This window comes from Harpia harpyja, chromosome Z, assembly GCF_026419915.1.
Source record: "Harpia harpyja isolate bHarHar1 chromosome Z, bHarHar1 primary haplotype, whole genome shotgun sequence".
NCBI classification, from domain to species: Eukaryota; Metazoa; Chordata; class Aves; order Accipitriformes; family Accipitridae; genus Harpia; species Harpia harpyja.
Window position 1 is genome coordinate 44532123 of NC_068969.1, and position 18352 is coordinate 44550474.

Consider the following 18352-nt stretch of genomic DNA (forward strand, 5'->3'; position numbering starts at 1 on the left):
CCATCATTATTTGACATATTGAGTAGTGCAGTCTGGCTCCTTCATCTCTGTTGTGGTTTAACCCCAGCCAGCAACTAAACACCACATCGCCACTTGCTCACTCCCCTCTGGTGGGATGGGGGAGAGAATTCAAAGAGTAAAAGTGAAAAAACTCATGGGTTGACATAAAGACAGTTTAATAGGTAAAGCAAAAGCCATGCACGCACGCAAGCAAAGCAAACCAAGGAATTCATTCGCCACTTCCCATCAGCAGGCAGGTGTTCAGCTATCCCCAGGAAGGCAGGGCTCCATCACACGTAACTGTTACTTGGGAAGACAAACGCCATCACTCCGAACATCCCCCCCTTCTTTCTTCCTCCCCCAGCTTCATATGCTGAGCATGACATCATATGGTGTGGAATATCCCCGTGGTCAGTTTGGGTCAGCTGTCCCAGCTGTGTCCCCTCCCAACTCCTTGTGCCCCCACAGCCTACTCACTGGTGGGGTGGGGTGAGAAGCAGAAAAGGCCTCAACTCTGTGTAAGCACTGCTCAGTAGTAACGAAAACATCTCTGTATTATCAACACTGTTTTAAGCACAAAGCCAAAACGTAGCCCCATACTAGCTACTATGAAGAAAATTAAGTCTACTCCAGCCAAAACCAGCACAATCTCAAAGAAGATATAACAAGACCTGGGAAAAGGTTTACAGAAGATAAACTAGGACCATCAAAGGGATGGAACGCTTTCTGTAGGAAGAACAGCTAAGCTTGAATTCTTTGGCCTGCCAAAGGGTATAAAAGGGAGGTATACAAGAGGGCTACACAACCATATGAAGAGGCTGGGAGTTGACTGAGTAGACAGCAACTCTGTAGGAACAACCTGGTCATCTGCTTTCCTCGAGCGTTCCTTTATTTGGAAGAGGTTATCTTCAAAGACCGTGGACTCCTCTGCCCTCCCTGGCAGCCTCTCAAAGGTACCTACTGACAATTCCCTTAACAAGCCCAAGACTACTCTCCTGAAGTCCAGGGTCTTTATCCTGCTACCTGCCTTCCTCACCTCCATTGGGACCTTATACTCTGCCCTCCACTTTCACTGCAGCCAAGGCTGCCATCAGCAATCACATCCTCAAGCAGTTCTACATTCTCCGTGAGCAACAGATCCAGAAGTGCACCTCCCCCTAACACGCCACCTGCATCAAAAAACTGACCGCAATGCACTCCTGCAACACACATGACACAAAACCACTTCTAAATCCAGGAACTGTGACTAACAGTAATTCTATGCGTCATTAATACATTAGAAAATAATCTCATTGTTAGGGCAGTTTTATCATACAGCACCTCATTCTATAAAATGGATATAAATATATATGCATACCCCTGTTAGTAGAAAGTATGTCTCATTTACTAGCCATCATGAAAACTGTCCTCACCTTTACAGCGTTGATGCAGAATAATCAACTGTTCCAAAAGATTTCCTAGTGCTTCCTCACGTGGCCCTAACATACCATGTTGTCAAGTCCCTTTTTCTCCTACTCCAAGATAGGAGCAGATAGGTTATATCATTAACACTAAGGTCAAGAAAGAAGACAGCTTCTTCAAAACTATAATGACTTTATGTGGACAGTTACTGTGTTTACAGTGCCTCCAATCCCCAGACTGGGCCACCAGGTCAGCACAACACAGCGCTGTCAAAAACAAAGCATGGGTACAAGCCTTGAAACCAGAAAAAGGCAGCAAGCATAAAAAGTAATTAGTACATTTCATTCTTAAGTAAAAGCAAATTACCTGTGGAATTCCTTGTGAGGACATGACTGCTTGATTATAGAAAATACGGCCAAAATGATCTCGATCTGGAAATACTTCTGCTTGCCGAGGTAAATTTGCTCCTCCTGAATCAACTACAGAGTGAATGAAAATATATTAACATGTCTTTGAACAGTGTTACATACTTAAGTTGTTGGTAAAGTATCTGCACATTACCTAAAATATACAGCAATTACAATCACTAACACTATATGTATTTCTATGACTCTAGGTATATCAGGACATCCTTCCTGGAAAAAAAAAAAAGACAAATCGTTAACAACCCCCCACAAAAACATCTGCCCCAATCATTGTAATGGAAAATAAATTCAGACGTGCTTAGAGATGCAATCGTACCACCCTATAAACTCATCTTACTGCAAAACATTTAAACTAAGAACATCTTCAATGTACAATTTTAACTCAATTATTCTATTGCAATTCTGTCACAAGTTCCAGAAAAGGGTGAGACTAACCACCACTGAGTTCAAGAGGTATAGCATGTGTACCTTCATACCTTGATTATATAGACACACCAAAGACCTTATACTATCTTTAGGAACCTTCATTCACTATGTGTCCTTGCCTCTTGATGTGGCCCTCCAGCTTAGAGGTCTCTAACTGCAGCTACCTCTCCACTCCCAAATAATGAAAATACATCATGTCGTAAGACTCCAAAGAAGAACAGAAGACTAGAATGAAATGCACAAGGAGGCCAAGCATCTCCAAGAACTCTGGCTCCTGGTAATTAATATCAGCAACAGTCCACATGCACATTCTCATGCTGTGTGACTGCAGCCGGTAATGCCCTACATTCAGCTTTACAGTGAAGCAGGGTTTTGATTCCCTCCACCGCACTTGCAGAACCACTCTCCCAAACCACCACCGACTCCGGCAACTAGACAAACTCCAACCTGGCCATCCCTGAACACAGAATAAAACACCCACACCAGTGACTGACTCGGTGACAAATGACACCAGGTGTCCACATCAGAATTAACACCTAGCTGGCTACCACTGAGAGAAAAGGCAGTTAAAATGGCATAAAAAGTACATGGTCAGCAAAGTGCTGACTAACTACGAAGCACTCCCTCTTGATTGCACAACTGAAATGAACTGAAACAAGCCCAGGTACAGAAACTGCAAAGGTAAACTAACTCACCAGGTTTGAGTGATCAGCAGTATATATACAGGGACTATACACCTCAAAGGTGGAACAAAATAATTAAACTTTTGTTTCAAGGCATATCTATGTCCCATGTTCCTCATTCCATAACATCTTATCACAGTAGAATCACACATAATTGCTCACTGATAACTCACTAAAAAAAATAAAGAGTTGTCTGAACAGATAAAATTTGCTGATAATTCAGACTAAAAAAATCATACAGTTGTTTTGCAAGCAGAAAAGCTAAGTTTCTTCTATTTTCTAAGACTAAGATAAAATTTGGCCCTCCCTTTGTCTCCAAGACTCTTTCCATTGCAGTATGACAATCCCACAAAGTCCCCACCCACACTGTCCCTCTATCCACCCCAGCAATACTTTCAAGCTCACATTTCTCCTAATCCCTCTCTCGGTATTCTTTGCATCTTTGGCCTGTCAGCAGGGCAAGAAATTACAAATGCTTATGCTGGCCAGGACCTACATTTATGCTGACTATTTAACTAGTACAAGTGTTGCAACTAGCAAACCAATTAATGCCTCTCAGCTGCTACGTAAGCTGCTAATCCAAGCAAAACAGAAAAGGACTAACCCACCCTGGTTTTTAAATGGAGACAGTGTAAGAGTCTTTCTCCTCTGACACTGACTTACACAAAATCCACGGGAATACACACTGTCTTAAATCTGTCAAATTTGGCTGAAATTGGCTAATGGATTTTAAAGTTATTAGATTGGGAATTGAGGCTGAAAGACAGAGATTGGCAAAGAGCTCTTGTATTTGTACAAAACCAGGCTAAGAAAATACTACCTGTAATACACTAAAGACATCTGTCACTCTGATCTTAATCTTTAATGTAAGTATACATAAGTATACTTACGTAAAGGTTTGGCTAAATACTGATTTAATAGACTAAACTCAAAATGCAAAATAATACACAATGAAATTTCTGCTTCAGTAGAATTCATCCTAAATTGTAAAAATCTGTTGATCCAAACTATTATTGACACTTTTGGCACTGAGAATTTTCTCCTTCTTTGGTATGTTCTTTCATACAGCTACATGCTCCACCAAAAGGCAAAGTAACTTTTTTTTTTAACTGTAATTTGAATTAAGACTGGATAAGACTATAGGATGGACTGCTCAAGCATGGCAGAAGGGAAAGGAGCAAGAAAGAAGTGATACAATGGCATAGTCGTATCTGTATCTTATGAACCGAGCCTTACAGCAGTGCAGAAGATAGTGCTGAAAAGCTATGGGTACTGTCCGGTTAAGACTTGCCACCCATCTATAGAGGTAACACAGTATTGATGAAAATACATTTGAATATGCGTGTCTAAAATACATACCTGGTTAGTCAAATCTGGGGACACATCAGTCTCAACAACATTTATTTAGTGTCTTACCTAGAGATACTGAGCTGCCCTTAACAAAGGACATTTGTTATTTCTGTAATGAGACTTACCCAAATATAGGCAAGGGAGATGGTTTTGCATCGCAATTTCTTGAGCACGTAAATGTTTCTTAACAGTGATGGGATAATAGGTACCACCTTTGACAGTTGCATCATTAGCAACAATCAAGCATTCCACCCTAAAAACAGAACAAGTTTATGAGAGAGGAAAACATTTCTATTGAGTATGTTTATTAAGAACTGCAACATGCCAAGGACTCTTGAAGCCCTGATGCTCAAGAGCAGCCATCCTCACCTGCATTCCCTCAAATGCACATTTTAACAGCAGTCTCAGCACTATGATGTCTTATTTCACAGTCCCTTAACTCCCTAAAATATTGCTGTATAGCATCGTATTTGATTTCAACAGTAGTCTTGGAGGTATTGTTAGTAAGCAAAACTAATTCTTAGCCTAGAATACCGCGCTATTTTTTGAAAACTGCCTTACTGACGCACTAATCTCCTTCCTTCATCAGACACCAGAAATTCCATGTGTGTTCTGCTTTAATATGGGATATGCTAACTAAAAAAAAAAAATATATAGAATGACTTCCTTTTAGCTAAGACTGAACAAATTAAGATACCAATTTTGTTGATTTTTTGGGTGTTAGAAACAAAACACTAAAAATGCTAATAGCTTAATACTGGAAACTGAACAAAATTATACCTTCTTCCTTTTCATACCATCAATAATGTAGATCACTGGTATCTCACCCAGATACTCGCCCAATGCCTGTGATAATGCCTCCTGCCGGTACCTCTTCATTACCATACAACTGGTAACCTGCAAACTGGGAGAACTCCAAGAACGGAGACCTGAATAATGACAATTAATATAACACAATTTTAAAAAGGAACTGGCCATATTTGCCATTGAAGCTCACTTAAAGGTTAAATATTTAATAAAGAGATTTTTGCTTTAAAAAACAGATAAGTATTTCAACAAACACTTCTGTAAAACTCCAACTGTGTTATTTGCCAGTGTTTATGGAAACTAAAGAGAAAACAAGCCTGTTGCAGTACTTACCCACAAAAGAGAACCTGAAGTGTTTTTAGAAAAGGAAAGTACCTACCCGGGATCAATAAGCCTGTCAATTCTCTCTCTAGGTAACAGCTTTCCCCTTGATGTGTGAAGCTTACGAGCTTTTTCTCCACCTCCTGTGATAGAATAGTAAATTGTTAGATTTACTATGGACACAGATAGACAAATCACCACTTATATTAAAACTTAGAATGGAAGCACTGATGAGTTTCCAGTTTTTGAAGTATGTACCTTAATAATGAATTTAATAAATAATGGTTTCTACTTCAAACAGATTTAAGGTATTGATAAAAATGCTTGCTTTTCAGAATCTACTCCATTTCTCCCCTCATTTATATAGTTAGTCTTGAGGTAAAGATTTTAATAAACATAGCTGTCTGGAACTTTCTCCCACTGCTTGGCAATGAACAGAAGGGCTGAAAACACAAACACACAGACAAAAGCACAGCAGTAAGAACTACAAAAAATACTATACCCCAAAATTTGTTCAAAATAGCTATGCTGAGTCCAATCTTGAAGACCCAAGACAATCTGGATTCATTTCCTTAGATCACTCCAAAACAGAGCTCAGACACACAGCATTTATTATCGAGTTTATCTTTGCTTCATTTCAACCCTTTACTCGAGGTCATCCTAAATCATATCTTTTGCTCTCTAGAGCTTTGTGTCATTCAATACTTAAGATTTGTTGACACACCTCAGCCTCTTTGTAACAACAGCTTATACAGTCATTGTCTCTCTGTGTAGACAGATCACTGATCCACCTCATCACTCTAAAATTGTTTCCCCCATCTAAAATAAAGAAGGTACTATTTTGCTAACATTCCTCCTGCGACTTCAAGATTTCTTTGTCATCTAAGCATCACTGAGACAGACCTTGTAAGCCTACCTTTCAAGCCCTTTCTCTCACCTCCTTCCTTGATCACTATGCACATCATTTCCTACCTGTTAGGCATGCCAGAAAGCCCACAATTTATTTCTGATTCAGCCTGTTCATTAGGTCTGTATATCCATCCTAAGTGTACATCTTGTAAACTCTTTCTGTACAAGTTTCTTAAGATACAACCTCTCACATCCACCCACAGAGTTAATACTCTCATCCAAGTTCTCAACATCCCACATCATGGCAATTATAACATTTTCTCTGACCTCCATCTTGCCTTTCTCATTTACACCCAGAGTGATGCTGCAAAAATAATCTTCCATCCTGTGACTTCTGTCATCTCTGTGCGCTCCCCCTCTTCACACACAAATCATAAATGCTTGCCTTCTAGGCCCTGTAGCCATTTTATTGAACATTTCTTTTCCAAGATCAAGATGTTTGCTCTACCCTATACTAGCCTCCATTCTGTGGACTGAGAAGCAGTGTCCCTGACAGTGAAACAAACTTGGAAGCATTTCGTTTGAAATCCCTTTTTTAATGTCTCCTTTACAGTAATGTCTATAAAAACTTCACTGTTACTGCTGATATGCTATGATTGCTGCCAGTCACGGAGACTAAAAGTATCTCAGTTGCTTCTTGTGCTTGCTATCAGAAATCCATCTGTTGTAATTTAGCACAGCCTGTAAATTCTTTGGGGCAGGGACCATCTTCCTGTTGCACAACTGGGGATTACCCAGCAGAGTGGGATATGGGTTCACAAAAGCCCTACCCACTGAAGTAACAGATAAAGAATGAAGCATTCACTACAAAGACCTCAAGCCAAGAGCTCACTCTCTGAAAGACAGTTCTTACAAAGAAAAAGATCTTGCACTTCTCCTTCCAAACTATTCAACCTAAGTACCTAACTGTTCTCATCTACTTAAATGATAGGCAAAGCAATCTCAATCAATGTCACTTCGTGTATTAACATCCTGGTAGAGCTCCCTCAGATGGGGGAAAGATGAGGGCCATGTTCTTGTCCTGTTAGCATGTAATGGGCAAGAACAGGAAAATGTGCAGCAGTGAAGTGGGTTGTGATCATTAGTTCATGAGCCATGTAGGGAATTGTTGAACAGTCTCCACACGCATAAAAGAGAGGTAGTCCATGGGTTTCAGTATCTCCTCAGGAAATCCTGGAGCTTTGTTTCACAGCAAGCAAGAAAAAACACTAAGCACAAAATCTTAACTGTGCTCCATTTCAAAGCTGTAAAAGGAACTGCATTATATAAGAAACAGTGTATGAAGAGACAGTGTCATGATGGATACAAGAAGGGGAGAATGAAAGCTGCACGCTCAAGCTCTGGCAGCACAGTTAAGCATTTATAAACCATTTTCATTTTATCATCCCCATTAATTACAGTCAACTGTAATTAATTTGGGTAATCTTACAAGTCAAGAAGATGAAACACAGATTTCAATCTTTTAAAGTATTACAGACTTGCTTTTGTTTGCCAGCACAACTACAGCTAGAGTCTTTAAAAATCCTATTTGCGCATGAAGACTTACAGGCAACTTGAACAGAAGCACACTTGCCAAACCAATTTGTTATAAAAGCAGGCAGCAGTGGATGAAGCAAGGAAGCAGGTGAAGTGGAAAGTGTATCAGTAAAAGCCTTTTATTAATAATCCTATCTGTGTTAAAAAATATTGCCAGTAGAAACATACAGTCCATTATTACTAAGATCTTAACTGATTAAAAATTAACCGACTCTAAATATCCAGTTCTCACTATCTACTTGCTTACTTTTTGCCTCTCTGGCAATGAAATTAATCCTTTGTTTGACTAAATCAGCCTTGCTTTCATTTATGTCTGCTTCCAGTAATTTAGGGAATTGCTTGCATTAGGATATTGCTCTGATATTCAACTGGCAAACAAAAAAATACGTTAACACACTAGAGACTGTGGCAAACAAAGAAGTGGTAATGGTATGCACGTTTTTCTTAGCTAGCCTGAGTTACTTAAAAAAACCCCTAAATTTTAAACAAAGTTAGCTTAGATGTAAACCTTTTAAGATCTTCAGCTGACAGAACACAGTAAATGTAGATTTAAATAGATAAGCTAAAATTTCAGTATGACTACTATAATCCAGCAAATATGTTGTATCTGAGTGAACTGATTAATGAACATATAGCTATAGGGGAAAAAAAATCCAAAGAATAAAACTGGGTTTTGTACCAAATTAAACAAGTGTTCTAAAATCTAGACTATCATACTTACCTAATCTGATTTTTTCTGCTTGCTCTTGGAGTTTGGTTACCAGCGCTTTCATTCGTTCATAGTTTTCCTAAGTGAAGAAAACCCCAGCATTTTAAGTTTAACCAAGAGCGACAGTATTATTTTTTAATAAACAAACACAGAAAGTACAAAATTGATTTCTCTTCCAAATTTCATTTTACCTTATTAAATACTGGCTCTGTATTGTCTTTAAAGTAATAACATTTCTACCTATGTATTGGCTTTCCTCAAGCATCCCAAAGCATTTAATAAACATGCATCACAAAAACTCTGAGTGCGTTAAGACTGTAAAAGACTAGTTCCAAATTTAATAAACAAAAATAGAATTAGTCGTTTCAGAGTTAAGTGCTATTTTTCAGGTTTTGTTAATTTTTTTACAGGTTCGTTTACTTTTTAAATCTAATTTTGTAAAAAACATCACGTGGATTCAAATTAAGTGCGGCTATGTCTCTTGTACCAAAAGATGAATGACCTAGACCAAAGAGAATTTGCTAAACACTTTTTACATTCCTGTAATTCCTACAGGTAAAAGAAATCTTTTAAAAAACAAGAAGTCTGGTCTTCTTGCCAATATCCCTCTTAGAAAAACAAAGACTCTTAGTTCTGAATATGAGTGATCCAGTACTGAGCTCACCATTTCTATCAGAATTATCCAAAACTCTTGTGTGCTCATTACAGCAGGTTTTTTATCATTTCTTAAGAATTAAAAGGTCTTAGTCAAGCTTAATCTATTTTTCAGACATATTAAGAGCAATGTTACCTCTTTGAAAACCGTAACTGCAATAAAATAACATAATAACTGCTGCATAAAAAAAATCATACTGCCTTGTCTAATTCTCATTTAGAAGATGTTAGAGTCTACTTTGACAGAAAAAACAATCTGGTGACTCTTTATATTTGGACTTGAACACTCACAATTAAGGTTTCCCCTAGAAGCAACAAGTGTTGCAGTTAAGTTTGTTCAGCTCTGTCTTAATCACTGAAAGGCACCAAGGTGTAAAGGAGAAAGAAAATAAAAACATGTACACAGGCACCTCGCATTCAAACTGGTTTAGCTGCACGGTAAGACTTTCAAAAGAACATATTTCTCCCGCTTTGTAATTGCTATAAATAGATTAAAAATACTCTACTGAAAGGTAAAAACCTATCAGGTTAAAACAGGTCTTAGCAATTTCATCAGCTTGTACACATAGTTAATACATAAGGTCAGCATTTAGAGGTTGTCCAGCAAGATCAAGGTGGCATACTGAAACACTGAGTCCAACTCTTGTGCCTCCATTGGCTCTTGGGCAGGATTCCCCCTGTTCTAATGAAGTGCCATCTGCCATATGGCTCACAGCCTGCACTTGTATGAATTTTGTACCACCCAATTGCTAGCCAACACCTAACACATCTCAAGATACCAACTTCAGTTAATGAATCTCTCTGATGTGTGGTGCCATTCTGCAGCCTCCAAACTACTGAGGACATGGGGTGGGGGTCACCAGACTTCTGCATCTCCTCCCTCCCTTGTAAAGCTGTATCAGCATGTCCACCCTATTATTGCCCTTCCAGTCTTTTTCTTTTCATACTTCAATCCTCGCTCTCCCTGCCCTACTCACAGTACAGCTCCAACACCTACATCTACAACAGTTTTTCTTCCTCCTAACCTGTGAAATCACACTGCAATGACCTACTAGCAGTTTTACCACCATCACAGCATCCCCAAAACCAAGAACAAAACAAGCCACGTCTTAATTTGACTCCGATGCTCCTAGGAGAGACTATGGGCAGGAACTCCAGCCACACACAGTCACTGCAGCCACACACCTGCATGCAGCACTGAAGAAAACAAAACCTGCTTTTAATCCTCTCCAAAAGACTCTGTTTACAAGTTAACTTTCTTCCCCTGTGAAAAATCTATAAAACAGCCCTTGTAATGCCATACTTTTAAAAATCTGCAGTTGTCACAACACACATTTTGTTGCATGTGTGAGTGTTTAGCTTGTCCAGCTGGCTCATTTCACAGCATTTCACATAAAATATTTTCCCCATTTCTCCTCATTCACTCAGCCTGTCTTCTCTAAATACACCCATCTTTTGCACACGGTACTGAGCTTAAAAACTCACCTTTAACATAGGAAAAAAAAAGCAGCTAAAAATGGCAGTGGAAATTAAAAGGGGCACAGCAATCACAATCATAGGTTTATTAGATTCTGAATTAACAACCCACTGTAGCTACTTTAGCTACATAAAAAATTGTAAAAGGACTTTTTAGATAATCTATAAAAAATACTGTACTCAAATATCTTAATTTCTTAATCTTAAATCTAAAATCTTAAATTCACTTTGTTTCTATCATTATCTTTCATGTCTTTAAGCAGAACACAACATCATTATACTTTACAAAGGAAAAGTAAAGATGCCTTGAAATCTTACTGTAGGTTTTGAATACACACAGAAAAGCCTCCTCTCAGAACCAAATGTACTAGTTCTACCATGTATTTATGGGCTCTTCATTAACTAATGACAAAAAGGCCAGTGAAATGACACAAGTTCTTTCTGGAAACTGGCCCTTCCACCACGAAGTTGTATAAAATTGTGCTGTTAACATGAGGGCTTCTACAAACTTTAAAGCAAAATCAAGAGGCAAAACCTACAAACTAATCCTACAGTTATTGCACGAGTAACTGAATTACTGCTACACAAGCAAAGCAGCTGTAAGAGCTAATTCTTGGAATCTTTACACATATTTTCCTTTATTTTCCAGAATTTAGACTCACTCATTTTTGGATTACATTTTTACCTGTCTGATTTGAAAGACAGTTTACATTACGAAGGCCAGCCTGTCTAGCTGAATTCACAGCCAGAAAAGCAAACATTAGCTAAAGAAGGCGAGACCTTCATCACATATTGTTATGCCTCCTTGTGTTTGCACTGTTATTCTCTGTACTACTTTTATTTCAGATGGTTAAGTGCCTCACAGCAGGGACCTCAGCTCCTCATGTCTGTAAAGCACTACATGCATTTACAATGCTCTATAAATTATTTCTACCAAATACTAACACCATTAGCTATTTCACCAAGCCTTGCTTTTCTTTTGAGATCGAAAGGTAGACATACACAAATGCAAATCTAGCAAGAGCTTAGCTGAGTAAACACATTTATTAAAATATTACTCTTTGGGGTTTTTTGGTATGCAAAATATAAATATACACACATATATATACACACTTCATATATGCAAGCTTTGTGTACACTACATACTGAAATTTCACAGAAGTTTCTATCACCTAACTTCTGTTCCAACACTTGGTTTCTGCAAAACCAAACACAGCACCAAAGGAACTATTTCAATAAGAATACATGTTGTTGCTTCACTTGCTGTTTGATACTCTACTTGGAACAAATTTGAAAACAAATGTATGCCCACCTGCCAGTTTGGATCCACTCCCAAAACTGTTTTTCTCAGCCTAACCTTAAACATGACTTTTATCTTGCATATGATGACGTTAATAATGCCCCATTAAAAATAAAACAAGTTACACCAGATGCAAGTACTGTTCTCTTCAAAAAGACAACGGGAATTCCACCTATGCCTCCTCCTCCAAAGAGGATTCTTTCTGCCGTATCCCGTTTTCTGGAGGCACGCCCATGACTCTGTAAAACTATCCCACCTGTCTTCAACTCAGGAACTGATTTGCAAACACAAGAAAATTTCCGACTTTCAAATCATCTGACACCACCTTCCACTGCCTACAAATTCCCTGTTGCCACTTCATTAGTACGGTATCGATCTTCAATGCCGAAAATGCAGCAAGAGTTGGCATTCTGGTTAAAAAAAAAAGAAGTGTGAAAAAAATGCCTAACGAAGCAGACGACGTTACAAACCCACATTCTTTTTATAGGGTGCCTTTACACACAGCCTGAATTAAGTAAAATTAATTTGGCGTTTCAGAAGTATGAAAGGGTGAGCAGCGCTGTAGAACTCGGCCCGCGTGCGGGCTGACCGCGGGCCTACGCACAGAAGCTCACGTTTACACGTACCGCTGTTACTAAATGGCCACCCCAACACCAGCTATTAAATGGCCGCTGCCGTACTTTCACGCAGGGCCCACGCCCCCGTCCCGGTTTTGTTCTCCCGCGGACGCTCCCGGCGCCCCGCTGGCGGGCCGGGCCCCACAGGCGGGGCCTGCCAGCAGCCACCGGCACGTTTGTCACCACGCAGGCGTGGAAGCGGCGGGCGGTCGAGCCGCGGGCCGGGGCAGGCCGGCAGGCTCGGCGCTGCCCGCGACTCGGCCCCGCCCGCGACTCGGCCCCGCTCCCAGCCCGGCCGCCGGCGGGCAGGTGTGGGCAAGGCCCCGCCGCGGCCTGGCCGGCCCCTGACTCCCGGGGGTCGCCGGGGCTCGGCACCGCTGCCCGCCCGCAGCCGCCGCCGTACGGGGAGGCAGCCCCCGCCCGCCAGAGCCTACCCTCCGCGGCCCATCGCGGGGAGGGAGCCGGGCCCGCCCGGGCCGGCCTACCTGGTAAAGCGCGGAGCCCGCGTCGGGGCGCGAGCCCACCGCCGCCACCGCCTCGCCGCGGTAGGCGCGGGCGGGCGGGGCGGCAGCCGCGCAGCGCAGGAGCCGCCGCGGGCCCGGCAGTCGCCGCGGGCCCAGCAGCATGGCGGCCGAGCCGTGCCAAGCCCAGCCGGTCGTCCCAGGCCTGCCGCCGCCGCCGCCACTCCCCCCGCCGTAGCCAATGGGCAGAGCGGGGCCCCGGGCGGCGGGGCCGGGCCGGGCCGGGCCGGGCCGGGCCGCCGCGTCCTTGCCCGCGCCCACCGGCGCCCCCGGCCTAGCGCTGGCCCCCGCCCGCTCCGTCCCGCCGCTCGAGGGGTGGCTGTTACTTTGAGAATTAAAGGTCGTAAAACGGCAAAAGCCTTTCCCGTTACAGGTCGGCGTCAGTACACCGCAACTGCGTGCTCCATCCCACGCCCCTGGCCCGAGGTGCAAGATCACGCTGAAGAATGCCCTTTGAAAGAATCTGGATCGTACGCTTCACTTTTCAGACAGGATTACGTACTTGTGCAACCCAGAAAAGCCCTTGCCCTTCTTACAGGCGTGGGGGGGGGTTGTCTTTAACTGCAGAAATGCAGTAATAGTGGCAGATTTTTAAAAAATCCTAGCCTCTCTGCTCAAGTTGCTTCCTCCGTTGAAAGCTTTGCTGTTTCTCAGCATTCCAGTTTTATTTTGTTCTTAAGCAAGGCTACAGAATTTACAGAGAGAGAATACTGGGAAGTCAGATACCAGGTAAATTAAGCTCTAAACCAGAAACAAAACCACATCACCACCACCGACGCTCATGTTAAAGTGTATTCAGTCTGTTATCACCATACAAGCAGGCCTGTACGCTGTATGCATCCCAGGGTTGCAGGTAGAACTTTAGCCATTAATTTAGCCCACGCTTTTGTTAACTTACTATACCTATGAGCATTTAAAAACTGCAACTGATATTCTAAGAAATGGAAACATGGGTGATATAAAATAATTTATTCACATAATTTACACACAGAATATGACTACTTTTCTTTGAAACAGCTTATATGTGATGATACAGGGTGTCAGAGAACTCTAAGCAAAGCAGTCTTACGCCACATCTTTGTAAAGTAACAGGCATTGAGATTTCACCAATCTTTTCTTACATCTTTAACCATTATAAAACTTTCATAAACACCACAAAGTTGTCCTATCTCTATTCAAATTAAATTTGTTCTTTAAAAAAAAAAAAAAATCCTCTAACAAAGTGCATGTGATTTACTGCAGGGAAAAAAAAGTTAGCCCCAATTAATAAGGTAGATAAGGCACCTTAAATCTTAGTAATGAAATAGTTGGGTTTTTTTTTTCTATGTAATATGAATGAAGCTAAAATGTACACAACTAAATGTAGAATGGTTATCAGCTTAGAAAGTACTGAGGGCAATTATTTTATAGCCACTCCCCACAAATCTATTTTTAGGCTCTGTCCATGCAAGTGATTTAAACATGCCACATGTATCAGGATCTAAACACTTGCATACATAAAATAATATCTACAAGATATACAATACATAGCATTTCATGTATAGATTAATCTATTTCATAATGTTTACAGTAAGACAATATTTAGATAAACATTTCAAGTTAAATGGATTAGGCAAAGCACAAGATACTGTATGAACAGAAACTTGGTGGTGCTGTTTCTTGGCGTTTTGGCGGGGGGGGGGGCAGGAAGATGACAGTATGCTTTCAAGTAAGTTACTTTACACTGGGATTGTTAGTCCCTTTTCCATCACCTCAAGAAGATACTGCTGCTGGCAACATTTGATTGACAGAGGCCTGTTAACGTAGTGGTTTGCAGTAACAGTAGCTTTTCTGTGTATCTTTCCTTATTGACAAAATTTTAAAGGCTCCTTCAGAAGCCTTGCCAATAACTTCTGAAAAGGCAAACATTCTCAAACTTCATCAAGTATTTAAAAATTAACTACTTATATGAAAATATTTACCAGTAAATTATTATCCAGCCCAAAGCCGAAGATAGGTTTCTTGAGAGCATAACAATACCATTTAAACATCAGTTTCACGTTCATAATAAATCATTTGTTTTGCAAAAGTACCTGCTGGTATTAAGTAACAGGAGAAAAATTTAGACTACTTTAATCTACACACTCATTTTTGTGTAGGAAGGAGTTACAGAATAAATATTGAATCTTTCAGTGACCACCTGACTTTGAGACTGCATGAACCTAATTACATCATCAAGACAATCTTCTTGATGAGGCAAGTAAAAAATTAGAATAAAATCTAAAGCTACACCAGCACTTTATAGCAAGTTACAGAACAAATAGACATGCAACATGAGGAAAACCATTCAAATTCAACTGCTTCAAAGTAGCAAAGGCTCAAAGCAACCACATGGAATAGTCATGGTTTAACTCCAATCTTTGTGCTACTTTGCACAAGGGAAACCAAGGAAGTTAGCAGATCTACAAACACCTACACTTAAAACCAAGGAAAAGAAATGGTATCTATCCCCTTGCTTTCAAATTTAGAAGGAAATTAGCATTTATACTAGGAAAGATTAGCCTTTTCCTCCCACTCCAATAGGACAGTTGCAAAGGTTAACATCGTGTAGTTGTGTAGCATCTTTTAGTAAATTGTGTTTTTCCAGTTGTTCTCAATACATTTTTAGGGAACTAAACCCATTTGGCTTTTCAGGTTAGGATCTTTTAATTTATGTAATTAAAAACTCTTACAAAAATACATAATTTGGAGATGCTAATAAAAATACCTGCAGTGCTGAACATATCTGTATATTTACTACACTACTTCCAGTATTTGCATCCTTATCTACAGAGATTACACTATACATAAAAGGTTCATTCTTCCTTCTAGCATACTAACATAACATACTTCACAAAAAGAAGTAAAGAACTTGTATAGCCAGTACAACAAGCATTAAAATTCAAAGGGACACTTGTCACAAGATTAAGCATTTTTTCATTGCACTTTTCTGGAAGATAGTCATGCACCCATTATCAGCATCTAAACAAGTGAAACTATAAGCCAGCAGCCACAGGTCTGGTCCAATGACATCAATGTAGCGGTTTAGATTACGTCAACATTTTAAAAGTATCCAGGTCACTTCAAAAGGAATCAGTTTCATCTTTATGGAATTTACTAACAACGGCTTGGCTGACAGTGTGTGGCATAATGAATATCAGAACAAATCAGAACTTCTTAAAAATACTCTTTTTGTTGCATTATACTCTCAGATCCCAGGTTTTTATAAAGCCAATTTCCTATTCTGAATCATCCACTTCCATAAAGATGTCACTGAAAAAATACTCAGAGATTCTGGTTGGCTCTTCTTCCTTCTCTTGATCTTTAGCACAAAGGGGTGGCTTCTCAGATGGCTTGTTACTTGGAACCTAATAGAAAAAGAAAAGGCTGCTCTTAACAGTCTTAATCTGTTTGTGTGTTTAAGAGTGTGTGTGTGTGTATGTATGTGTGTGTGTATATATATATATGCACTTGAGCTTCCAATTTAGATAGGAAGTTAAGCCAAAAAATTCAGAGTTTACTGAAAATGCAAAACAAGTAGATGTATATGCAGAGAAGAAACAACTTAGTTCCCTTTTAAGTTTCCTAGACATGCACAAGTCAGGATTTATTCACTGGAGCAGATACCTCTCTCAAAACATGAACACTACATGCCTACCTACCCACTCCTGAAACAACTAATTCACTGTTCTTCACATCCCAAAAATGGAAGGGCATTCAAAAGTAAACACATACCACATACCGTAACTGCAGCATCAGCAGCTACATTCTTATCCTCCACAGATGATGATGTGCTTGTAGAGGGAAGGAAACAAGACTCCCTGTCATCCTTAGAGGATGGAGTGGGTTTTTTTAGACTTAGCCTTGGAGTCACAATCCGAGGTTTATGGATCTTCCCTCTATTCCCTTTGACATCTTCTGCAGATTCAGAACTACTTTTTTTGCAAATTAAAGATAAAAATCCCAATGGTTTTCGTCCACCCCTGTTGAAAAAAAAATACAGTCAGGATGTCATAGGATTGCTCCGTAAAACAAAGATGTAAGTAATACTACAGGAGCCCAATTCATTACACAGGAAACAAACACACACCTCTGAGATCTGTGAAAATGCTAAGAAAAACCAAAAAGTGATTCTGAGAAAGGCTTTTGTATTACTGAATATTCTGGTACAAGACTTTCTCAAAGAGTTACAGAGACTTGACAATCTGCAACCCTGAGAACAGAAACCTAATATTTGCTACCAAACCAGAGCCTGTAACAAGCTACCAGATCTTCAGAAAGAGGTTCCAAGAGGAATGGGGACATACTCCTAAAGGAACAAACTAAAAAAAGCATCCTTCATGTAATAAATGGAAAAAGAAACTTGATTCCCAAGGATGGGGCCACAGCAGACTGTCTTAAACACCGGAAAGAAGACTACCAGCTGCAGGGTTTCAGCCTATTAACAGCATCATACCTAGTACCAGTGAACTTAAGGAAGTCACAGTAACGACAGAAGTACACAGAGTACCAACTTCTTGTGTTGTTAAGAGTTTACAACTTAGAAAGTAAACTTTAAGGCAAGGATTCTGATGTTAATGCGTCATCAACCCAATTCCTGTGGATGTCCCAGGTACAAATAACCAGTTTTAGTACACACACAAGCATAATGAAAGAGTAAATGACATGTCATGGGTTTGTGTGGCATGGGTTTTTTTGGTAGCAGGGGAGGGGCTGCAGGGGTGGCTCCTGTGAGAAGCTGCTAGAAGCTTCCCCAGCTCCAAGTCGGATCAGCCTCTGGCCCAGGCCAACCCAATCAGTGATGGCGGTAGCGCCTCTGGGAGAACAGATTTAAGAAGGGGAACCTGCAGTGAGCAGGGGGATTGGAACATGAGAGAAACCCCTATGAAGATACCGAGGTCAGTGCAGAAGGAGGGGGAGGAGGTGCGCCGGAGGAGGGGATGCCCCTGCAGCCCGTGGTGAGATGGCAGGCTGTCCCCCCCCAGCCCATGGAGGGGAGCGGGGGAGCAGATGACCCTGAAGAAGGCCGTGACTCCATGGGAAAGCCCGCGCTGGAGCAGCCTGTGACTGAAGATCGGCCCGCGGAAAGGACCCACGCCAGGGAAGTTCAGGAAGAACTGCAGCCCACGGAAAAGACTCATGTTGGAGAAGCTTGTGAAGGACTGTCTCCCATGGGAGGGACCCCACAGCAGAGCAGGG

General features: G+C 40.8%; 2 protein-coding genes across 11 annotated transcripts in view; both read right to left on the minus strand.

The window, feature by feature from the left end:
* The window catches only part of MCCC2 (methylcrotonyl-CoA carboxylase subunit 2), a 43346-nt gene extending 29883 nt beyond the window's left edge, over window positions 1-13463 (minus strand). Inside the window, exons 1-6 of one of the 2 annotated variants that reach the window (XM_052777959.1) lie at window positions 13100-13463; window positions 8580-8646; window positions 5472-5556; window positions 5113-5214; window positions 4411-4538; window positions 1768-1880 (exon numbers count right to left, since the gene is read on the minus strand). In XM_052777959.1, coding sequence (XP_052633919.1) covers window positions 1768-1880; window positions 4411-4538; window positions 5113-5214; window positions 5472-5556; window positions 8580-8646; window positions 13100-13240 — 636 coding nt within the window. In that variant the 5' untranslated portion in view covers window positions 13241-13463. Of the gene's footprint in view, window positions 1-1767; window positions 1881-4410; window positions 4539-5112; window positions 5215-5471; window positions 5557-8579; window positions 8647-11843; window positions 12239-13099 lie in introns of those variants that run through there. The other variant, XM_052777960.1, reaches the window with a different exon arrangement.
* A 626-nt stretch (window positions 13464-14089) lies between these two features.
* The window catches only part of BDP1 (B double prime 1, subunit of RNA polymerase III transcription initiation factor IIIB), a 57191-nt gene continuing 52928 nt past the window's right edge, over window positions 14090-18352 (minus strand). For 8 of the 9 annotated variants that reach the window (XM_052777951.1, XM_052777955.1, XM_052777953.1 and 5 more), the window contains 2 exons: window positions 16896-17136; window positions 14090-16521 (listed from right to left, as the gene is read on the minus strand). In XM_052777951.1, the coding sequence (XP_052633911.1) occupies window positions 16393-16521; window positions 16896-17136 (370 nt within the window). In that variant the 3' untranslated portion in view covers window positions 14090-16392. Of the gene's footprint in view, window positions 16522-16888; window positions 17137-18352 lie in introns of all 9 variants that reach the window. The other variant, XM_052777956.1, reaches the window with a different exon arrangement.